This window comes from Pseudophryne corroboree, chromosome 12, assembly GCF_028390025.1.
Source record: "Pseudophryne corroboree isolate aPseCor3 chromosome 12, aPseCor3.hap2, whole genome shotgun sequence".
Taxonomy (NCBI): Eukaryota; Metazoa; Chordata; class Amphibia; order Anura; family Myobatrachidae; genus Pseudophryne; species Pseudophryne corroboree.
In genome coordinates, this window is record NC_086455.1 from 149,319,163 (window position 1) to 149,341,709 (window position 22,547).

At 39.2% G+C, this 22,547-nt stretch overlaps 1 protein-coding gene across 1 annotated transcript; it reads left to right on the plus strand.

Moving 5' to 3' along the window:
- Positions 1-19,563: 19,563 nt before the first annotated feature.
- Positions 19,564-20,514, plus strand: LOC134979985 (olfactory receptor 12D1-like). The gene has a single exon (XM_063946585.1). The coding sequence runs from the start codon at positions 19,564-19,566 to the stop codon at positions 20,512-20,514; it is 951 nt and encodes a 316-aa protein (XP_063802655.1).
- The last annotated feature ends 2,033 nt before the right edge of the window (positions 20,515-22,547 follow it).

The window sequence follows — 22,547 nt, forward strand, 5'->3', positions numbered from 1 at the left end:
GTTATCAAGTGAAGCTGCCGCCCAGGAATGAATAGAGATGACCTCTGGAACCATTGCAAACTCAATCACAATTGCATACACATTTGCCGCCTGTATTCAAGAATGAGGAACATCTAGGGTAAGGGTAGTCCTATGGCTATGTAACACCCTCTATTGGTGGGATGTCAGCGGGAAGTTCGTACCTGCTACTCTGCTCGGATACACCTGTTGCAATGTCAATGGATGTCTCTGGCTGCTCCTCCTTTAGATGTCCCTCAACATGGCAGAGCAATAGAGAACCCCCCAGAACCCTAATGCAGTCACTACACATTTGGACAGTGGCATAGAGGATGCAATCAGTTACAGTAAACATGCAGAAAGTTAGACCAGATGCGGTGCGCTTATGAAGAGACAAAGTATAATTGATACTTCCCTTATGTATTCTTTGTCGTAGGTTCTAACAGGTACTCCGGGTAAATGGAATCCACCTTTAAAATCATCTGAGTGGACTTAGAATATCACTTGGTTCATATAAGTAATCACCAGCATTGGCTCCGCATCTGGTCTAACTTTCTGCATACTTATATCTAACCTCTGGTATTGGGGATACCTTCAGACCCAGTTGTGTGCAGCATATCTGTCTTGGCGCCCGGGCACTTTTCTGCTATCCATAGTTACAGTAAACAGTTACTTAAATGTGTAGAATTACTTTCAAAATATATGCACAATGGTGGTCATTCCGAGTTGATCGCTCGCTAGCTATTTTTAGCAGCCGTGCAAAACGCTATGCCGCCTCCCACTGGGAGTGTATTTTAGCTTAGCAGAAGTGCGAACGAAAGGATTGCAGAGCGGCGGCAAAGTTTTTTGTGCAGTTTTAGAATAGCTTAATACTTACTCAGCACTTGCAATGACTTCAGACTGTTCAGTTCCTGTTTTGATGTCACAAACACGCCCTGCGTTCGCCCTGCCACGCCTGTGTTTTTCCTGGCACGCCTGCGTTTTTTTCAAACACTCCCTGAAAATGATCAGTTGACACCCAGAAACGCCCACTTTATGTCAATTACTCTGCGGCCAGCATTGCGACTGAAATGCTTCGCTAGACCATGTGTGAAACAACATTGTTCATTGTAATAGTACGTCGAGCGTGCGCATTGCGCCGCATACACATGCGCAGATGTGCTGTTTTTTTGTCTCATCGCTGCACAGCGAACGAATGCAGCTAGCGATCAACTCGGAATGACCACCAATATACTCTCATTTTGCTAATATCTATACGTCTTATGACATTTTCACAGTATCACAGCAAACCATTAGGACAACACAATATTACCTTAGTGTATCCCCACTACCACTTGTCCCAATGGAGTACTTTTGCTATAAGTGATGAAGACAAACACAGTGTCTCTGTCTGTGCAAGTGTCCCCGAATTTGAGCCCTTTTTGTCCACTATGCGGAAACTAGGTACTAGCCTCAGAACTAACAGAACTTCTCCTCAGTGCAATACTTGGGAGTAGTGTTCAGGGATCTTCCCTGGTGGCCACTGATTGAGCACTTAAACCGGATGGAATAGATTATCCCATAGCAGGGGTTCTTACAGGCTTCATAAGAAACTTGGTGCTAAGCCATTCCACCGAGTCACAACAACAGAGCAGTATTTGTTGTGAAATCACACTTCCTGTGCAATGCTGTACAGTGTACACAATGTAGATCTCACCGCTTGTTGCAATAGCTGCCCTGGCACTGGAAGTAGCTGACAATCTCTCGCACTGGCTGTCTGCCTCGCTCTCTGGCTGGAGCTGAGCAGATTCTGACTGAGACTGTCTGTGTTCTCTCTGGCAGGATCTGTCACTTACTGGCATCCACAGGCTGTCTCTTGGCTACACTGGCTTTCTCTCACACAGCGTCTCCTCAGTGCTCTGATTCCTGTCAGCCCATGAGCCGTCTATCTCCACAGACTCCTCAGAATATCCCCCTCTGAGGATCGCAGAACAGCTCCTCTTCAGCACACACCAACGCGCAGCTCCATATCCTCATCCTGGTGTACCCACTCTGTAGGCTCCTCTTCCTCAGGTCACAGGTCAGCCTGTTGCTAGGTCTCTGTACTTTCCTGCTCTCTGGGTGGTGTAACTGCTGTTCCCCTGGGTCTAGTGCTCCTTTGTTAGCTGCTGGTGTCACCAGGTGGGGAAGTGGCTAACCCCTGCAGTGTTCAAGCCTTCCTGACCGAGACAGTTTTTACAGTGTAATGTAGGCAGAAGCTTCTTGAGTGCCAAGTCCAGATATGCCCAACAGAACCCTTAGTGGGGTGGCACAGCTATGCAGAGGGAACACAGTGGTAGTGATGCATTTGTATGTATGCTCACAGTTTATGGCAGATTCTCACCCCAAAAATGACCATGACATGCCTGCATTTTTCCAACCACTCCCTGTAAACTCCAAGTTGACCCCTCCAAATGGTCACTTCCTGTCAATCACTTTGCGATGTAAACCTCATTGCGAGTGGGATTCAAAGCTGCACCTTCGCACATGTCCGTTGTAATCTCCAGATAATCACTCCATTGCGTGATTATCAGTCATTGCGTACAAATATGAATAAGACCCATCAGAGCAATATCTACAGTATAACACACAAAACAATTAACCAAGTGCTTAACCTAGAACAATTCTTGTTCATCCAGTAATGCAGCTGTTACTCAACCCTGAAAATTTGTTTAGGAAAAAGAAAGTAAGAAATATTACAGCACACAGGAATTGAAAAGTTTGTACAATTTATTTAAAACATATATAAAATATATATAGAAGAATATATATCTGACAATCAATAAGCAACCACCGGCTGGTTTTAAACCTATATAATAAAACAATTAAATATAGCTGGCTATTAATCCATTAGCAAATGTATCATTGCTGGCAACAATTTCCTTCCCAGCTTGCTGTTTTGTAACCAGTTCATGAGAGAACAATGGCCCTCATTCCGAGTTGTTCGCTCGCTAGCTGCTTTTAGCAGCAGTGCAAACGCTAGGCCGCCGCCCTCTGGGAGTGTATCTTAGCTTAGCAGAAGTGCGAACGAAAGGTTAGCAGAATTGCTGGAAAATATTTTCCTGCAGTTTCTGAGTAGCTCCAGACCTACTCCTAGATTGCGATCACTGCAGACTGTTTGGTTCCTGAATTGACGTCACAAACACGCCCTGCGTTCGGCCAGCCACTCCCCTGTTTCCCCTGGCACGCCTGCGTTATGTGCTGCCACGCCTGCGTTTTTTTAGCACACTCCCGGAAAATGGTCTGTTACCACCCAGAAACGCCCCATTCATGTCAATCACTCACCGATCAGCAGAGCGACTGAAAAGCGTCGCTCGGCCCTGTGTTAAACTGCATAGTTTTGTGTGAAAGTACTTCGCGCGTGCGTACTGCGGCCCATACGCATGCGCAGAAATGCGAGCGATCAACTCGGAATGAGGGCCAATGTGTCCAATTAGTATCAGTTTGCCTGGCACAAGCTGTATAGAGGACTGTGTTGTTAATATAAAAGCAGAATTGGCAACATCAGTTTAGAGCTGTCAAAGAATAGGGGATACGGTCATTAGGTCGACACAATTTAGGTCGACAGTCATTAGGTCGACCACTGAAGGTTGACATTGCCATTAGGTCGACATGCACTAGGTCGACACGTACTAGGTCAACAGGTCAAAAGGTCGGCATTACTTTTTCACATTTTTTTAATATTTGGGACTTTTTCATACTTTACGATCCACGTGGGCTACAATTGTGAACGGTAACCTGTGCCGAGCACAGCGAGGCACCTTGCCCGAAGCATGGCGACTGAAGCGAGCCATGCGAGGGGACTTGGTGCACTAATTGGGGTTCCCCGTCACTTTACGAAGAAAACTATACCCAAAAAAGTCCAAAAACTCATGTCGACCTTTTCACCTGTCGACCTAGTACATGTCGACCTAATGTCCATTTCGACCTAGTGCATGTCGACCTAATGCCCATGTCAGCCTTCAGTGGTCGACCTAATGACTGTCAACCTAAGTTGTGTCGACCCACCAACCCATACTCAAAGAATAGTCTCCAGTGAGTCTAGCAGGCCACAGACGGTCCACTCAATGAATATACTGTTATTAGATCTGGCCAGATATTTAAAACGTGTACACATGGTCTCACTACTGGATTAATAGCCAGATATACTTTATTGTTTTATTATATAGGTTTAAAACTGGCTGGTGGTTGCTTATTGATTGTCAGATATATATTCTTCTATATATATTTTATATATGTTTTAAATAAATTGTGCAAACTTTTCAGTTCCTGTGCTCTGTGATATTTCTTAACTTATTTTTCCTAACCAATATATATAACACAATCAGGAACATAGGCTCCGATAGTAGCTCATCCCCGCAATATGTAAAAAGAAAAGAGCTCTAGATAGAACTACACACCACTTGGGCCCACACCGCACACCCTGCACCCATTTATTTCAATACTTACCCTCTGGAGTCCCTAATCAGCAGCAGCAGCAGAACTGCAGAAAACACCAGGAAAATGGTGCTGCGGCCATTTTCCCGGGATTTCGTATATGCACAGTAAAAAAATCACTGTGAAAATGGCCACTGCTACATTTTCTCGGAGACCAGCTCATGTGCACTAGAATCTGGGTCAGCGCTAGTGCCCAGGGTCTACAGCACAGCTGGTTATAGAGGTGGGGGCACAGACAGAGTATGCACACGGGCCTCCTCATCTCTTGAAACACCCCTGCTACACAGCTGGGAGGCCACAAGCGGAAATTGCAAAGTGGGACTGACATCATCTCCTAATGCCTTAGACCACATTCATGTTGTCTGCTGGTAGAGGAAGACCAGCTGCATAGGAAGTACTTGTACACACCAGGACCAGATAAGAGAGACTGGGAAAGTTAGTAAATACCCCTACCTGGGACCTGAGAATACAGAATGTTTCCCAATATCTGCACTGCTGAGCACAAAACAACACTCGGTCAGCATCAAATTACTCACAAGTTCAAAAGAGTATAAACATTGAGGTACTGTTTTTGCTCTATCTTTTAGAAAAGTACAGTATTGCATGCGTATGTTTAAACACACACCTATTTTCAAGAACTCTTTTATCAAATCTATATTATATTATTAAAACAAATTAGAGCAATTTAATTTTATACAATTATACATTTCTTATTTTTTATGATTTATTGTTATTTAGAATTGCATATTTATAATTGTTTGCGATTGTCACTTTATTAGGCTATTAATAGGTAGATTCCCCATATCTTGCAGGTACTGTTTAAAGATTTTGTTTAAATTAAACAACTCATGTTCAAACTACTAATGGAGTACCTTTGGAATGTGTACTGTACGGTGTAGTTTTACTGCATTGTGAAATAGTGTGTACTGATAGCACAGAGATTTTGTTTGTTCCTGACTCATCAAGACTGTAGCCAGCAGTCTAGAATAGCTACAGTATACTGTAAAAATTTAAAAAATTGCATAAATTCATTATGCACAAATTTTTATAAATTCAAGATACTGTATTTTGCACACGGCTATCTTAGCAGCCCAGGGCGGGCAAAGCAATAAAACATAAGGTAGCTCTCCTGCGGTCCTGTATTGTCTCTCCACATGCTTCCATACAGTAAATGGCTGTCAGCACTCTGCTTGGTGGATAGCTCCAGCAATCCCCCAATCAGCATGCTGACATAAACTCACTTGTTGCAGACCAGGGGCCAAATGAGTGACAGTTTCAGAAAGTGAGAGATTTGGTAGGTTTTTCAGGTTTTTTTTTTAAAGTGGCAATCATTTACACTGCAAAATCAGGTTGATCTTGCTGTGTAAATGATTGCCACTTTAAAAAAAAACTTCAAAACCTTACCAAATCTCTCACTTTCTGAAACTCTCACTCTATTACATTTGGCCCCTGGAGGTAGAGAATGCTGCCTGGCTGCTTTGATTGTGTGCAATTTACAATCAGAGAGGCCGAGCAGCAGTCTCTAGGTGCCATGCAAGAAGCTCCGGGGACATCAGCCTCTCTCTGCTGGAAGGCCTATACGTTAAGATGGCCCTGCATGGATAACATAATCTTACTGTAAATGATTAGGACTTTTAGGTGACTTTTAATATCCATAATTACAGTATTAGTGGTGGTATTAGAATTTACGGTATATACAGTTATGCACATATTTGTAGCACTTGGGTATTATAAATATGCTAAAACATTGATTCCCTTCTAGTGACTGGAACACTTTAATGGCCATATTTTTTTAGACAGGTCCTTTCTCAATATGTAATGCCCACCCCGATCCAGTTATCTTTCTATCAGGGTTGCATAAAAATCTGATTTTTTTAAATAAAAATAAACAAAAAAAAATCAGATTTATTTGATCTAAATCAGTTTTTATTGATTTAATCAGATTTTTGGGATATAAATAGGATTTTTTGTAAACTTCTTTTAAGTAAACTGTTTAATTTTAAATGTTTACACCTTGTTTTATTAATACATGACCAATTTTTGAAGTGAGAACAGTAACAAAATGAATAGAATAATTACACACTAAATAGTTGCATCAAGAAGTACAATTAGGCTCTGAATTTCACTCAATCAGTTGTTTGCATCTGAGTCAAACATGTACAGGTTGAGTATCCCATATCCAAATATTCCGAAATACGGAATATTCCGAAATACAGACTTTTTTTGAGTGAGAGTGAGATAGTGAAACCTTTGTTTTTTGATGACTCAATGTACACAAACTTTGTTTAATACACAAAGTTATTAAAAATATTGTATTAAATGACCTTCAGGCTGTCTGTATAAGGTGTATATGAAACATAAATGAATTGTGTGAATGTAGACACACTTTGTTTAATGTACAAAGTTATAAAAAATATTGGATAAAATAGCCTTCAGGCTGTGTGTATAAGGTGTATATGAAATATATATTCATTCTGTGCTTAGATTAAGGTCCCATCACCATGATATCTCATTATGGTATGCAATTATTCCAAAATACGGAAAAATCCGATATCCAAAATACCTCTGGTCCCAAGCATTTTGGATAAGGGATACTCAACCTGTATATGTCTTTGTCCACGTCCTCACCTTTGTCCTTAACAGAAAAGGCTCCGTAGCATGCAACCAGTTTAGCTGCTTTTTTCATTTCCCAATCTGTTGTGTGTTTTGGATTGTACAAAACCGTACGTTGAAAAAATCCTTTCAATTCCTACACTTGATGAAACTGCGGTGAACATCTGCTACAGAAGACATAGTGTCCACTTCAAACGGGTGGTCTTCTGTTTGCCGGCGGTCGGGCTCCCGGCGCTCAGTATACCGGCGCCGGGAGCCCGACAGCCGGCATACCGACACTTATTTTCCCTCGTGGGGGTCCACGACCCCCATAGAGGGAGAATAAAATAGTGTGGCGCGCGTAGCGCGCCACCGTGCCCGTAGCGTGGCGAGCGCAGCGAGCCCGCAAGAGGCTCATTTGCGCTCGCCAAGCTGTCGGTAAGCCGGCGGTCGGGCTCCCGGCGCCGGAATGCTGGTCGCCGGGAGCCCGACCGCCGGCCAGCCGTAGTGAACCCACTTCAAACATGTATGGTGCAAATGGTTTCATGGATGCACGAAAGTTGATGATGACCGGAATAATTTGATGATTATTGACATGAGCAAACTCTGTAGCAATCTCATATTTCAGCAGGACTAAGCTTTTTTCCCCTGTACCTAGGAGCAAGTAGATTAGCTAGCAAGTGGGCATCTGTAAATGCAATTTTAGCTCTTGCCTTTGCCATCTTTACTACATTGCTGTGCTGTCCAATCTCTTCAAGATCATCTAACAGCTTCTTCCACACTTGTACCACCTCTCTGATCGCGCAGTTTCGTCTTTGTGCACGATCCAGGGATACAGCTACAAATTTCGTTCGAGCCAAATAATCTTCAGCACTCCGCTTAATACCAAAGTTAGTAACTTTGTTAATAATGTCTTGTGGGATATCATCTTTGTTTTCATCACGTACTCTTAACAAGAATGGGCCAGTTTTTCAGAAAGGACTCCAAACAGTCTGCCATAGTATTCCAGCGTACGTCACTTGGTAGTATATACTTGGTAGAATCTCTTAATACACCATCCGTTATTCTCCCCAACTGAGCTAAAAAAAAAGGACTGCCCCCACCTACACTTCTATCTCTTTCTGAGCAACAGTTGTAGCTTTTTAACATTTTGATTTAAATCATGATTTCATTTGATTTAAATCGTTGAGTTAATCATTTTATTTAAATAGTTTATTTAATCATTTAATTTAAATTGTGCAACCCTGCTTTCAATGTATAGTGTGAATCATTGAATAGGATCATATTCTGCCATTTAGGTTCTGAAAATACATGGCAGAAAATAAGGATTAGGTGTGCAGAGCTGGCATGGCTATTTTCAGGCCTGCCTAGCATTAGTCATAAAAGCCTGCTCTTTCAGAAGGGCCATAAGACTCCCAGAAGAGTAGACTTGAGCCACAGATCCACCAAACTTCCCAGTATAGTGGGGAAGCTGGGGAGCTTGAATATGCAATTTGCACACACACACACACACACACACCTCCTCCCACCTCCACACACACACACACACACACACACATCATTGCCCTATCCTGGATATTGCTGCATTTCAATGCAGCTGGGTGCGAATGGGTTTCATCATCCTGAATTACCCTAAAATTTGGGAAAGACACAATAGGATTGGCCACTACTTCCTCAATTATGTCATACCAGTTAGTATTAGCAGTGGCATCAATAGCCTTCTTAATTGTACATTTATAAGCAATAACTTGCACCTGGGCTGGCAGGACCACTGAAGCTATTTCTCCTCTTAGCTGTGCATCTCCTCCTGATGCACAGCCTGTTCCTTCTGGAAAAACAAGATATATATATATATATATATATATATATATATTCACAATGCTAATCGCATATTTAAGTACATATGCGATTAGCATCGTGATGAATGGTAGCAATGTCATTTAGTACATCCCACCCACAGAGAGGGGTAAGAAGCCTCTATACTAGTCAACAAATTATAGTGCATAAATGTGATAAAATATGTTACTGTGATGTGAGAATATTTGTGTAAATAGCTACAATGATGCATAGTGAAAACACGTGAAGGAAAAAAATGACAAAAGTTTTATTATTATTATTAATAATAATAATAATTATTATTATTATTATTATTGTTATTGTTATTGTTGTTGTTGATAATGATAGAATTAGATGATAATAGCACCTATTTGGGTTATATATTTTTGTATTTTTAATTTGTGAGCTAATCTTCCTGGCCCACACCAGTATCCTCCAATACGGCACTACAAGGATCAAAATTCATAACTATATAATCCAAAGTGGTGCTATAATCAGGGCCGGATTAAGACTTGGGGGTGCACTTAAGACAGAGGGGCCCTGGTAGAAGGGGGATGTGTATATTAGATTGTGCATGCATCTGAACATGACCCATTCCAGGAGAACAAAATGCTCTCTACCTGAACTTTCCTCTTAATATATGATTGGTGTCACCTGTGTTAAACTATTTAATTAATAAGAAAAGTGTTTAAACACAGAAGATGCAATCACAACTTAAGAAAGAAGTCCAGGTAAAGAGCATTTTGTCCCTCATAGAATGGGTCACAATGGGATGTATGGATTGTGTATATTACATTTAAACCAATGGTGTATACTTGATTTAAACTAATAATTTAACCACTTAACTGACATTGTTTTTTCCAAAAACCACTCAGAAATTGTCATTTTTGTATTTTATGAGTGAATAAGGTGAAGAACATGTATTTAAACTTATTATAATGAATTTAAAAATATATATATTTTTACAAACATCGGTGGTCTATTGGAACATTGCTTCCATCTCGAACATCACGGCTATCAATTATAAAGCTGGGACAACCACCAGGTACACAGTGGGGGCTTGGGGGATTAATTTAAACTTCCCCCATGGCTGCTATTGTCTGCAGCCACTGGGTTCGGGGTTGCTGACTGTGCAGACCAATCAGCAGTGATCGACAGCACATCAAACACTGGGGGAGGGGACCATCCGGTTCCTCTGAAAGAAGCAGCAGTGAGAACTTTCTCGTACCACGCTGTCTATCTGACTGGCCGCATCCTGTGTGACCAGCTCAGATAAAGCACTTACTAGTGTGGTGTCATCTGAGTACAGTTTTTAGCTCCATCTAATTGAAAGACAACTATTTTATAAAATGTTCTTGTAGTGGAACAAAGAGAACTTAAAAAAAAACTTAAAATACATAGAAAAAATATATATAATTTTTTTAGTCACATGCAAGAATAGCAGCCGCCTCTGTACTGTGTACACACTGGGACAGGACTCAGGAGGTCTCATTCTAGATCCTCATTAGATAACAGGTTACACAGGACCCAGGCACCCAGGCAGGGAGGAGTGGAAGCAGGGATCCCTGTGTCACTTACAGCTCTCTCCACCCTACTAGCTCTCCTATGGTTGGAAAGGTCGGTAGATCATGAAACCTGATACTCCTGTGTATCTGCCTGCACTGCATACTGTCCTGCTCGCATTCTGACTACCTGGTTCTGCTGCTGCATAAGAGGGAAAGCTATTGACGTCAGTGTCCTCTGGCAGGGGTGCTCCCTGACAAAGGGGTCCCCAGAGTACAGTATGCCCTGCACCCTCCCCTTAATCTGGCTATGGCTATTATCATGTACAGTAGTGTAGGACCAACAGTGCAGAGACCCCTTGATATGGCCAGTGGCTTACCATATGTTTGTAAATGTGTGTTACTGAGATCTATGCATTGTATTATTACGTAGGATGCAAGTCTTTTTTGCCAGCCTAGTTCAGGCTTGGAGAATTTTTTTGTCTTTTTTCTTGTCTACAGTAAACCCTCTTACATGCACCTGTGATGGACCAATAAACTTATCGAACATCTTCTATTCTGTGTATCAAAGTTCAGTGGGACATTTATTGGAACAGTACTTGGAGGCTATGCTGATTGTTGTAGTGCCATATTCGAGGATCCTGGGATACCTCCAGGTTAGTTAGCTCTCAGTAAGACATACATAAATATATGACCCATGTACTGCTATTGCCATGCAGTGTAGAACCACTAGAGCAGGGATGCTTTGACCTTTTTGGTGGGCTTATGATATATTTGCATATGTATGAACTGTAATTGAGATCTCTGCATTTTATTTTATTTTATTTAGGATGCAAGTCTCTTTTGCTGGCCCATTGCAGTGTGTTGGGGGAATTTATTTGTTGTCTAGGATAAGCCCTCTCTAATATGTACCTGATATTAGCCAATAAATTGATTGAGCAACTTCCATTCTGTTTATCACTGATCTGATGGGACTACATTGTACTTTATGATATTGCTTATTAAAAAAATTCTTTACATATACTTGAACCACTATCCACAATGCCAACTGCCAACATTGTTGGGTATATTCAAAATAAGATAAATATATATATCCATTCAAAGAACCAGGTACAATATGCTGCAGAGGCTTGTTGCAATTGCTTGGCAACTTGTGTTTATGGTTGCTTGCATAGATGTAAAGCAGATAGTTATTAATTTCAATGCCATTATTGGTGTAGAATATTGAGGTTCTTTAGTCACATGAATGAATTATTTCAATCTTTCTCTGCAATCTGGCAGTTCTGATGTCTGTTTGTATTTCACCTTGACTCACTGTTTGCAACTTGCCCTGACCCATGCCATGACCTTAAAAACTGCTGATAACTGCCTCCTGTTAGTGCATGTGATGTGTATTGAGTTACCATTCATTACTGCCCTCAAGAATGCCTCTGCTATGCTTCTACTATGCCTACACTGATCCACAACTGGTACACTTGTAAAAGTTATATGTTACACTGTACCACCAGATATGTCTATCACTAGGTGTCTTCTGTATTTTACTACTGCTGATTGTTAGGGTCTCCTGCCCTGTGCTGCCACGTCGTCATGGCAACCGGGAGACAAGTGCTAGTGGAGTAACCTGAGCGCAGCTGATACTCCGGTTCGGGTCTTTTGCTGTGCAGTGGTTATAGGCTCTGTGCACGGCAGGGGATCCGGTGCTGGTTTTTGTGCTCACAGTCTGTGAGGTCTGAGTGGGGCGTGGACAGCACCTGCTTTATAAGGCCTCTTTTCAGGGTAAGCAGATGCTGCTGAATCTCTGTTGGTTAGTCAGTTCATGAAAGTTAGCCAGTACTGTGTAGCTTTGTATTTGTTTGTTGCTTACTGCAAATAGGCCTGGGGATTTGGTATTACACTCTGCCAATCCAGACCTAGCAGTAAGACTGGAGTCAGTCGTTTAGCTTGCTGGGGTTCTGTTATTACTCTGTGAACTTAGCAAGTTTGCGGCTGTATTCTAACACTTGCCTGTCTAATCCTGTCTCACTGTGCTAGGTGTCAGGGGTCAGTTTAGTGGCAGTAAGCTTAAACCTGTGCACTGCAAGTGAGAATCAGGATTGTGGAGGCTCTCCTTGTGTCTATCATTCCATCTCTGACCAAGGAGTTTACTGCCACACCCGTTGGTAACCCTTTAGGGTTTTGCTGTTGCCCTTAGCAACAGCATTTCGGGTTCTCTACGTATTAAAACACAACATCTTGCTTTTTACATCTGAGCTGTTCTAATACAAGGGAGATACCCAGTTCCTTAGCCTCTGGGCTTCTCTGTTCACTGTGTGTGTATTTTGTTACCCTATCACCTTCTGTGTACGTTATGTCATATTCCCCAGTTTGTCTGTGAGTCCATTTGTTTTGCATAACAGTTCAAACACCAGTACATTCCTGCAGACACTGGAGTGCATAACAGTTCTGACACTAGTACTTTCCTGCAGGCACTGGTGTGCATAACACTGATAATGTAAATTGAAATTAAACTGCCCAAATAGGCGGAGAAAAATGTCAGAACTTAACATGATATTGATGCTGTTTGTGATTCAATATTTTTTCCTGTTCTCTATGATCATCTAGGCAGCCTTTTAAACACTGGATCAATCATCAAACAGAAACCAGCATATACTGTTATAAAGTACAAGCAAAAGACCTTGAGCTATATTGCCACCTGGCACTCCAGTGCTGTACCTAAAGATGAGCATTAGAGCTTTACATTTATTTTAAAGCTTTGCCTGATTATCTATCGATACAAAATGGTCTCCACATCTGCCATCTGACAGTTTACTAACCAGACATGCTTTGAATACACTTGAACATTAAGCTTTAACTTTGCTAAGTACAGATCAATTGTTTTAGCTAACTCATGGAACTGATTTTGAATTTGTAATCGCAAGGTAATATTGCATAAGACTCCTTTTCTCCAATGTGCAACTACTGCTATGTTGTAATAATTAGGTCTAAAGACTGTTATTGTACAGAACTCAGTAAAACAATTAATTATGCAGAGCTAGTGATCATACAGTTTTCATATAAGTTCTCTTTATGGGTCTGGTATGTGTGGTTAAGATTTACGTTGTCATGCATCAAGTTAACATGAGAATGAAGACATGGTTAAAATGTTGACACACAGCATGCCAAAATGCTTACATTTCAACAGTGAGCATGTCAACATTCATCATGTCTACACTGATGTCATGTCAGCATGATAGACTGCCAATAAAACATCTGAGGTGGTCTAGTGGTGTCTTACCTGCTCCTGGTGGCAGCAACATCTTCAGGTCTTCTCATGGTCCAAGCAGTACCATAAGAAGCAGTTCTGGTGGAGACCTCTGACAATGAATGCTGTTCCTTAATCCTAGCCCCCTGCAGCCTAACCTGAACCTTCCTCTGCAGCCTAAACTTAACCCTTACTAACCTGCATTCTGAGAATGTTGACCTTTCATATAGAAACATTTCAGATGTTGACATTGAGTATATATTGACTTGCTGAAAATGTCAACATAATACCTGTTAACATGTTGAACTATGTGTTGTTGAAATTACGAACGTTGACATGGTAATTGTCGACCATGTGGGTGGATCCCATCTTTACAGTAACATGGGAATTTTAGGAACCAGCATTTGCTACATTTTTTTTTAATTGCTCTTTAGTAATTTCTATTAAATATTATTTATTTTAATTAGTAATCTTGTAAATTAATTGACAAACTAAAAGGGTGAATCAGTTAAGATCTTGAAACTTGATGATAACTTGTTAGAAAATATAATGTGGCCTGAATTTGCTTAAAAGAATTAACAAAGTTTTTCTTCCAAACTCTATTGATTCTTCTGTGATCTGGTTAAAACCCCCAGTCTATATAGTTTTCCCATATTATTTCACTGTCTCATCCTAAAGATGGTAATATTACTTACTCATGTAAATAATATATAAGAAGATACACATTTCATTGAAGCATGCTGCATATCATTGCAAATCATTTGAGCATAAATGTTCCAAATGTAAAATTATATGGTAATGCCCATGGTGTAACTAGACCTATGGGGGCCCCATATTAAAATGTCCACAGCCTCCCCCCAGCAATGCAGTATATAGGTCCTAAATCAGCATGGATCGCAAAATCTTTCTCTAATGGGCAAAACCATGTGCACTGCAGGGGGGCAGATATGACATGTGCAGAGAGAGTTAGATTTGGGTGGGTTATATTGTTTCTGTGTAGAGTAAATACTGGCTGCTTTATATTTACACTGCAATTAAGATTTCAGCTTGAACATGCCCCACCCAAATCTAGCTCTTACTGCACATGTTATATCTGCCCCACCCTGCATTGCACATGGTTTTGCCCATTAGAGAAAGATTTTGCTTTTACAATCCATGCTGAATTAGGCCCATAGTGTGGGGAAGGCATTCACCAGTGGTGGTGATAAGGACGTTCGCAAACCCCCCACCTTCCTAACACACAGTCACATGCTGCAACTTTGGGCACAGGGTGAGTCCCAGTCAAACCAAAATAGAAACAGAAGAGAAGATGTATACAGTTTAACAGAGTACAGAGGAAGGGCCAGGCCCATAGCCAGATTAAGTGGGTGGCACAAGGGATACTGTTCTCTGGGGCCCCCCAGCCGGAGCAAACTGACATCACTAACTCTCTCTCGCTTGTGCAGAAGCAGACAGACAGTATGTGAGCAGGATTGTATAAAGTGCAGGCAGAGACACAGGAGTATCAGGTTTCATGAGCTACTGACGGAACTTCCTGACCAGAGGAGAGATAGGATGGGTGAGAGAGCTGTAAGTAACCCAGGGATTCCAGCTTCTTCATCTCCACCTGGGTGCCTGGGTCCTGTGAAACCTGTTATCTAATGACAGCATTTGGGTCTAGAGAGAGACACACACAGAGTCCTCTTGAGTCCTGTACCACTGTGTAAGTAGTACAGAGGCTGCTACTGTTCTTACATGTGACCAGATAAATTATACTGTAGATTTTATTTTCTATGTGTATTTTAAGATTGTTTTAAGTTGTCTTTGGTCTACCACAGGAAAACTTTATAATTAGTTGTCTCTCAATTAGGTGCAGATATAACCAGTACCCTGGCATTATTAAACTATTAGTTTAAATCTAATATACATAATTGGTTTCAATTCAATATATTCTACACAATGCATACCTCCCAACATGACCCATTCCAGGAGGCACTAAAACTACCTGGACTTCCCTCTTAATTTATGATTCGTATCATCTGTGTTGAAATGCTGTTCTTATCAATCAAATAGTTCAACACAGGTGACGCCAATCACATACTAAGATGTAACTCCTGGTAGAGAGCATTTTGTCCCTCCTGGAATGGGTCATGTTGAGAAGTATACACAATCTAATATACAGCACCCCCCCTCCCTTCCCACAGGCCCTCCTGTCTTAAATCCACTGGACCCCCCAGGCTTAATACGGCACTAACCGGGCCATGGAGGTGGCCTGGCTCCTTAACAGTTTTACCTCCTGCTCCTACTCAAACTGCATCAGCCATACACAAAAATATAGAATTTGACTGCAGAGAAGAACCACTTGACCCAGCCTTTACTTAAATGTATAGTTATTACACAATCAGATTTTCTTTGTAAAGAAATTGAATGGATAGGATTTTATATAGAATATTATTAAAGAGTTAATATATGTACTGTTATCTTTTACAAAATATTTGTATGCAGGAAAATTAGGTGGATATTGTTTTCGAACAATTATGTGTTCAAATCCCACTAAGGTCATTAGGAAGGTCCCACTGGGCAGAGTCCTTTGAGATGTTTGCCAATATTTAATCTCCTCCATGACTTGTGCACAATAGTTACTGTAATCTAGAGGTTAAAGCAGTCATCCTGTTGTATGTTTTCTTTGCTCAATTAATTAGTTGAATTTACAGGTTACCAATTGGATTAGTTAAAAAAAATGTTAAGAGTTTAACGGAAATTCTAAGATGGGCATAGTGGAAGATGTGAAGTAGAAAGAAAAATAATTTGGACCTTTATAAGGTAAAAAATGATATGACAATATCACTAAAGGTTTTGTATAAAAACTATATAATAAACTTGATGTTAAGGCGTAATTCTTTACTATTGAATTTAGTCTATTAGACTGCACTATCATTTTCTTATAACAGGAACCCATTACATTATTTTTAAAACAATTAAAAGTGTAAAATTCTAGATATTGCCAATGAATGCAATAATTATTTAAGTCATAGTTGAATTATATGGGATCTGATCAGTGAAATATTAGGTATTATTTCATTTCTTCGCCTATTTAGTTGTAAATTCTTATTCATAATGTGTTTGTAAGCATTACCAGAGTTTTTTTTTTTTCATTTTCTTAAAGCAACAACTTTACTGTGCATTTTGGTTATAATTTGCTTTTTACAATATTACACATAAGCATTTACATGAGATTGTAAAACATTAAAATGTTTGTTACTCTTGATTTGGAGGAATAAATATATTGTATATGTTGTACATTATCTTTGGATCTTCTGAAACCTATTGCTCCAATTAATATGTGTAATATTAGATCTTATGGCATAGTCAGACACAATTGAACATGCTGGGGCATAAGTAATAGGGTCTGAGTTTGCCGGAGGTGCTGGATGCCGTCCTTATCTGGACATTTTTTTTAAGTGGCAATCAATTACAAGTCATGGTTTTGCATTGTAAACGATTGCCTCTTTGAAAAAATGTTCGAGATCGGCCATCATCTGGCAAACTCGGAAACCTATTACATATGCTCTGCTGAGTCTACTAGGAAAAAAATAAATTACATAAAGTATATCTTCACTATACTGTATAAAAGTTTAATTCTAAAAATACTGTACTTTACTCTGTACTTTATTTTTAATCCGGAGTTGTGTAAAAACAGGATTATTGTCATTCATTATATTTTATTATCTGGTTGGTTATGCCTGAGCTAAATAATCTTATTAAGCTTATTTACACAGTTGCATTTTTATAGTTGTGAAATGAATGAAACCTTAAACAGTGCAGCCAAATAGTACTGTATATTTGAATGTTTTTAAAGTACAATACGTTTGTTTTTTTTTGTTGGCTATTAAGCACTGTTTAAGCAGCCTTTGCAAACAGAAAGGTAGATACTGTAAACTGGATTTTACAAATGTGTATATTGTTTAATGCAATTTTTTTATTGAATTAATGCATCATACTGTGCTTACCGACATTAGCACACAGTATTTAAAAAGAATGAGTAGTAAGAGACTAGGGATAAAAAGAAAAGAGAAATCTACAAGCAAAATAACATTAAAATTGCATTGAGTATGTTTTTTTTTTACATCTAGAAGTAATACAATGCTATTGTTTTATTGTAGTATATTTCTTACCTGTAATGTTCATTTTAATTCAGTGGTAAAATATAGGAAATATGCTAATACCCAAATGCAAATATCTGTAGGTACTTTTAATGTGGGTTACTGTGAATCAACAACCCTTGGCTGTGACTTTTTGCTATTCATTTAGAAATCCACATTTACAATTGTATCAATTTGAGTTAATGCATATTTTAGCTTATAGCCCCTGAGTAGGTAAAAAGTAGGGAAAAATATTTATTTTCAGCTAAAAATGTCATGAATCTGGTACACCCCTCCCAATAAATAATCATGCACTAATAGACATTTAAAAAGCCTAGTTTGGCCAATAATAACAGGTAATTTTAGAGATTTTCTTTAAACCACCCAAATAAGGGTTGATATATTTGTGACATGTACAGTTATTTGTAGTGTTTAAATTGGAAATGGGGTTTACAATGTTTTTGAAACTTCCCTTAGAAACAATTAAAATTTCATTACAGATATTTTCATGTAAACAGAAATAATTTAGAGGCTTTAATTTGCAGTAAAACACTTGATTACTTTAATTGTTCTATTACTAATAAAAATGGTAAAAATCAGCAATTTGACAAATTTTTAGAACCTAAACTATTTAGCATTAAATCACTAATATGTCACTTTTTGGAGTTCAGGCTGATATGTCCAATTTTTCCAGCACTTCCCCAAGGTCATGCTTTGTAGAAATACCACTCAACTATGCCATGGGTGAGGTGAACAAGCTTTTACAATTTAATTTGGGAGTCATTGGAGCTCATTTGTTTAAAATAACTCATAAAGTGCAGTGTATTGTAACCCCATGATTTTTGTGGATGGCTATTGAGTTAATAGTGTACCACTTAAACAAAATGTAATATTATTTTTCATTCATTTCAAAAAGTAGTCAGAGAATGCCTGACTACAGTACGTCAATGATAGAAGTGGTCAATGAAATGGCACCATTCCACTGGCAAATTTATAATGGGTGCAGTGTGTGCTGTGCCCACGGGTCCAGGGGGCCCACACTGCATACCCTGCACCCATTATTTTTAATACTTACCCTCTGGCACAGCAGCAGCACTGCAGAAATCACTGAGAAAATAACGCTGCATGATTTTCTTGGTGTATCGCGCATGTGCAGTAGGAAAATCACTGGGAAAATGGCCACCACAGGATAGCGCTTGGATCTCCTAAGGGACTCTAGTGCCAAGAGCTACAGCGCTGATGGCTAGAGAGGAGGGGGCTCAGACACAGCCTGCACATGAGCCGCCTCCTCCTCTTTAGATACGCCCCTACACCATTCTATACTCTGTTTATAAGTGAGTAGTGTACAATAATTATTTTTAAAAAATAGAAATAAAATACACTATAATTTTAATTCAGAAGCATATATAGCACTTTTGTGAAATTAGTTGAGGATAGTTTACTTCCTGCAAAACCTGCTTCCAGAGGCATATGTCCCAATTAAGCACATTATAGGCACATCCTGCTAGCATGCTGAAATAGAGAACATCATTGAATTGAACAAGATTCCAGATTCAAGACATAAAGGAAAGCTAATAAGTAGTTGGCACCATTAATGATAACTAAGATCCACAGCAGGCCTCTACCACTATGCTCATTTTAATTTAAATGAAAATTATCTACTGTAACTCCATTATAGTGATAGACATGGTGCTACTATCTTTGACAACATAGTATTAAAGCTTATCAATGTGAAAATAAATAATTGACAAATTATAATGTTATTCCCTTTAATTTTTTTTTATATATATTTTTTTTTTTACTGAATCTCAGAAAAGTAATGGGCTTGGAAAATTACACCTCTATCACAAACTTTGTCTTGTTGGGTTTGACAGACCTAGCACAGCTTCAAGTGATTTTGTTTGTATTTTTCTTGATATTTTATATAATAAACCTGATAGGTAATTTCTCAATCATGGTCCTCATCATCAAAGACACAAGCCTTCAAACCCCCATGTATTTCTTTTTATGGAATCTATCATTTCTTGACATTTGCTATTCTTCTGTGACTGTTCCAAAGATGCTCAGTGATCTCATGGCGATGGAAAAGACAATTACTTTTGCCGGCTGTATCTTGCAAATGCATTTCTTCCATTTCCTGGGTAGCACAGAAGTCATGCTACTTACAGCAATGTCATATGACAGATATGTGGCCATAGGTAATCCTTTGCGCTATTCCAACATTATGAACAATAGAGTTTGCCAAAATTTGGCGGCAGGCTCATGGATGACTGGATATTTCCACTCTCTGTTACACACAGTGATGACTGCAAAGCTACCATTTTGTGGACCTAACTTGGTGAAGCATTTTTTCTGTGATATTAAACCAGTGCTAAAGTTGGCTTGTGCTGACACTTCTCTTAATCTGAAACTTCTTACCAGGGTCACTGGAACACTGGCCACAACAACTTTACTACTAACTCTTCTCTCTTACTTATTCATAAGCAAGTATCTCCTAAAAATACGGACAGCAGAAGGTCGGAAACGTGCGTTCTCCACTTGTAGTGCTCATCTTACTGTTGTCTTTCTCCTGTATGGAACAGCTATTTTTACTTATTCACGACCATCCACACAAGATTCTTTAGATGAAGACCGAGCTGCTGCTGTGCTGTTTACTGTCATAACACCAGCATTAAACCCAATTATATATACACTAAGGAACAAAGATATGAAGAAATCAATGAAGAAAGTTGTAAAGGATTTCCAAATCAGACTCATAGGCAAAAAATAGCAAATTGTATGAGTTCTAAACACTGAACAAACATTTAAGTGATATATAATGTTATTAGTGTTGCTACTGTACAAGCCTATTTTATTGTCTGCAATTAATATTTTTACATTAATATTCTGGTATATAGTTAAGATAAATGGAAAAATAGCTGTGATTCACATTTGATTACTGTTAGAAAATTTATAATTTTCTTCTCAGGATAAATTAAACAAACAGAAGTTTTTTTTAAATCAACACTTTTTTTCACTGCTTCTAGGTGGTTTAAAAACAGCTGGATTTATTACAGGTTTAACTGGTGGAAAATAACAGCAAAAATGTCATTTTTAAACCGAACATGCTAACAAAAAGAGTTTTTTGTGTGGAAACAAATAGTGGAGGATTTTACCTATGGGGTGCAAGAATACAGCCTCCCAGATCAGTGTCAAGAGAAGCCAAATGCAGTCTGTGACTGCAATGACTTCACTGTGAGTAGGAGGTATTGGAAGTTCTGTCAGTAACAGACACACAAGGCAGTCCCATTTGGAGGTGTTTTCTCCCTCTAGGACTGCCAGACCAGGCTGCAATAAGAAGAGAGCTGGTTTCCCGTAGGAAGCCACTCCCTGTCTCATCATCCCTAGCCAGCTTCTATGGGCTGCAGCTGGTGCAGTCCATAGAAGCCAGGAGTTATCCTATGCACAGTTGCACCATGGCATCTGCGCATGAGCTGTCGTACTGTGGTGTCTGCACATGCTCCATTCCTGACACCTGCTGGATCCATTATGCAGGTGACAGGACCTGCATCTGGCTGTCATTTCCCCCTTCCAGTCATGGAGATAGTGGCAGCCCCCCTCCGTTTGGAAAGATAGAGCCAACACTGGTAACAATACAAATTGGCGGTTTATTTAGTAAGCTGCTTATGCTGATCATTGTAGTGAGAGTTTTTATCATTTAGTTTTTCAATTTGTTCATTTTATGCTTTATTTTTGTTTTGACCTTTTGTATTTTGTATTAACGATGAGGTTTTATCTGCCACTGCCAATAGTAGAAAGAGAGCACCTTTCTAGCAAACTTAATTGGTTTTGACAGGTGCCACGCCCCCTTTGTTATGAAATTATAGTGCTTGATATCAATTTCATAAATTTTATATAAAATTTATATAGCTCGATATCAAACTGTATTAAAAGATAATTGCTTTGAAGTTGTAGCGCATCATAGAAATTCTGCCAGATAATCAGCGAGTTATTATGTTGAATACATAGCTGTTAATTTTAACATCAGCACATTATGACACAAAAAATATATGTTAAAGTAACAAAAAAGGATTCTCACATTCCATCAGCTAATATTTCAGACCAGCTCACACATGGAACGATTTAAAAAGAGTATTGATTTTAATTACCAGGTCCATGCGATATTAATGATGACAGCGCAAATTACAAAAGTCTTAGATGTACGGGGTAGAACACATCATATAAAAAAATACAATAATCAATGTTGGCAGTGCACAGCCTGGCACAATTATAGCTATAGACAGGCCAATGCCAAGCCTGTTAATGACAAGCAAAGTTACAAAAGCATCTGGTTATCTTTAATGTACATAATGTGTTAATCTCTGCAAAAGAACATTAGCACCACCTACTGGTCTATGTTTTGCCTCAAAATGACATCTTAATTTTCAAACAGATCTGTAATACATTATGAAGCGATTAAATATATCTTCTAAATATATATATATTTTATTATTATTTATTTATTTTTTAATTAACCATGTCTGAGCTAACAAAATCAGCTTACAAGAACTGTGTTGCATCAGATAAGTTCTTTTTTTTATTAGCCATGTTTGATCTAACAAAATCAGCTTACAAGAACTGTGTTGCAACAGAGCACAAAAAGTATCTGGAATTATGATTACATCAGATTGCGACAACTGCTTAACTTTCCTTCTTGAGAGGCGCAATGCTCTCTTAACCTTTACAGTCTTTGTATTACCACCAACATCCCGGTCTGCAGTGTCAAAACACATGTGTTTTGCTGTTACATCACCATAGTTACTT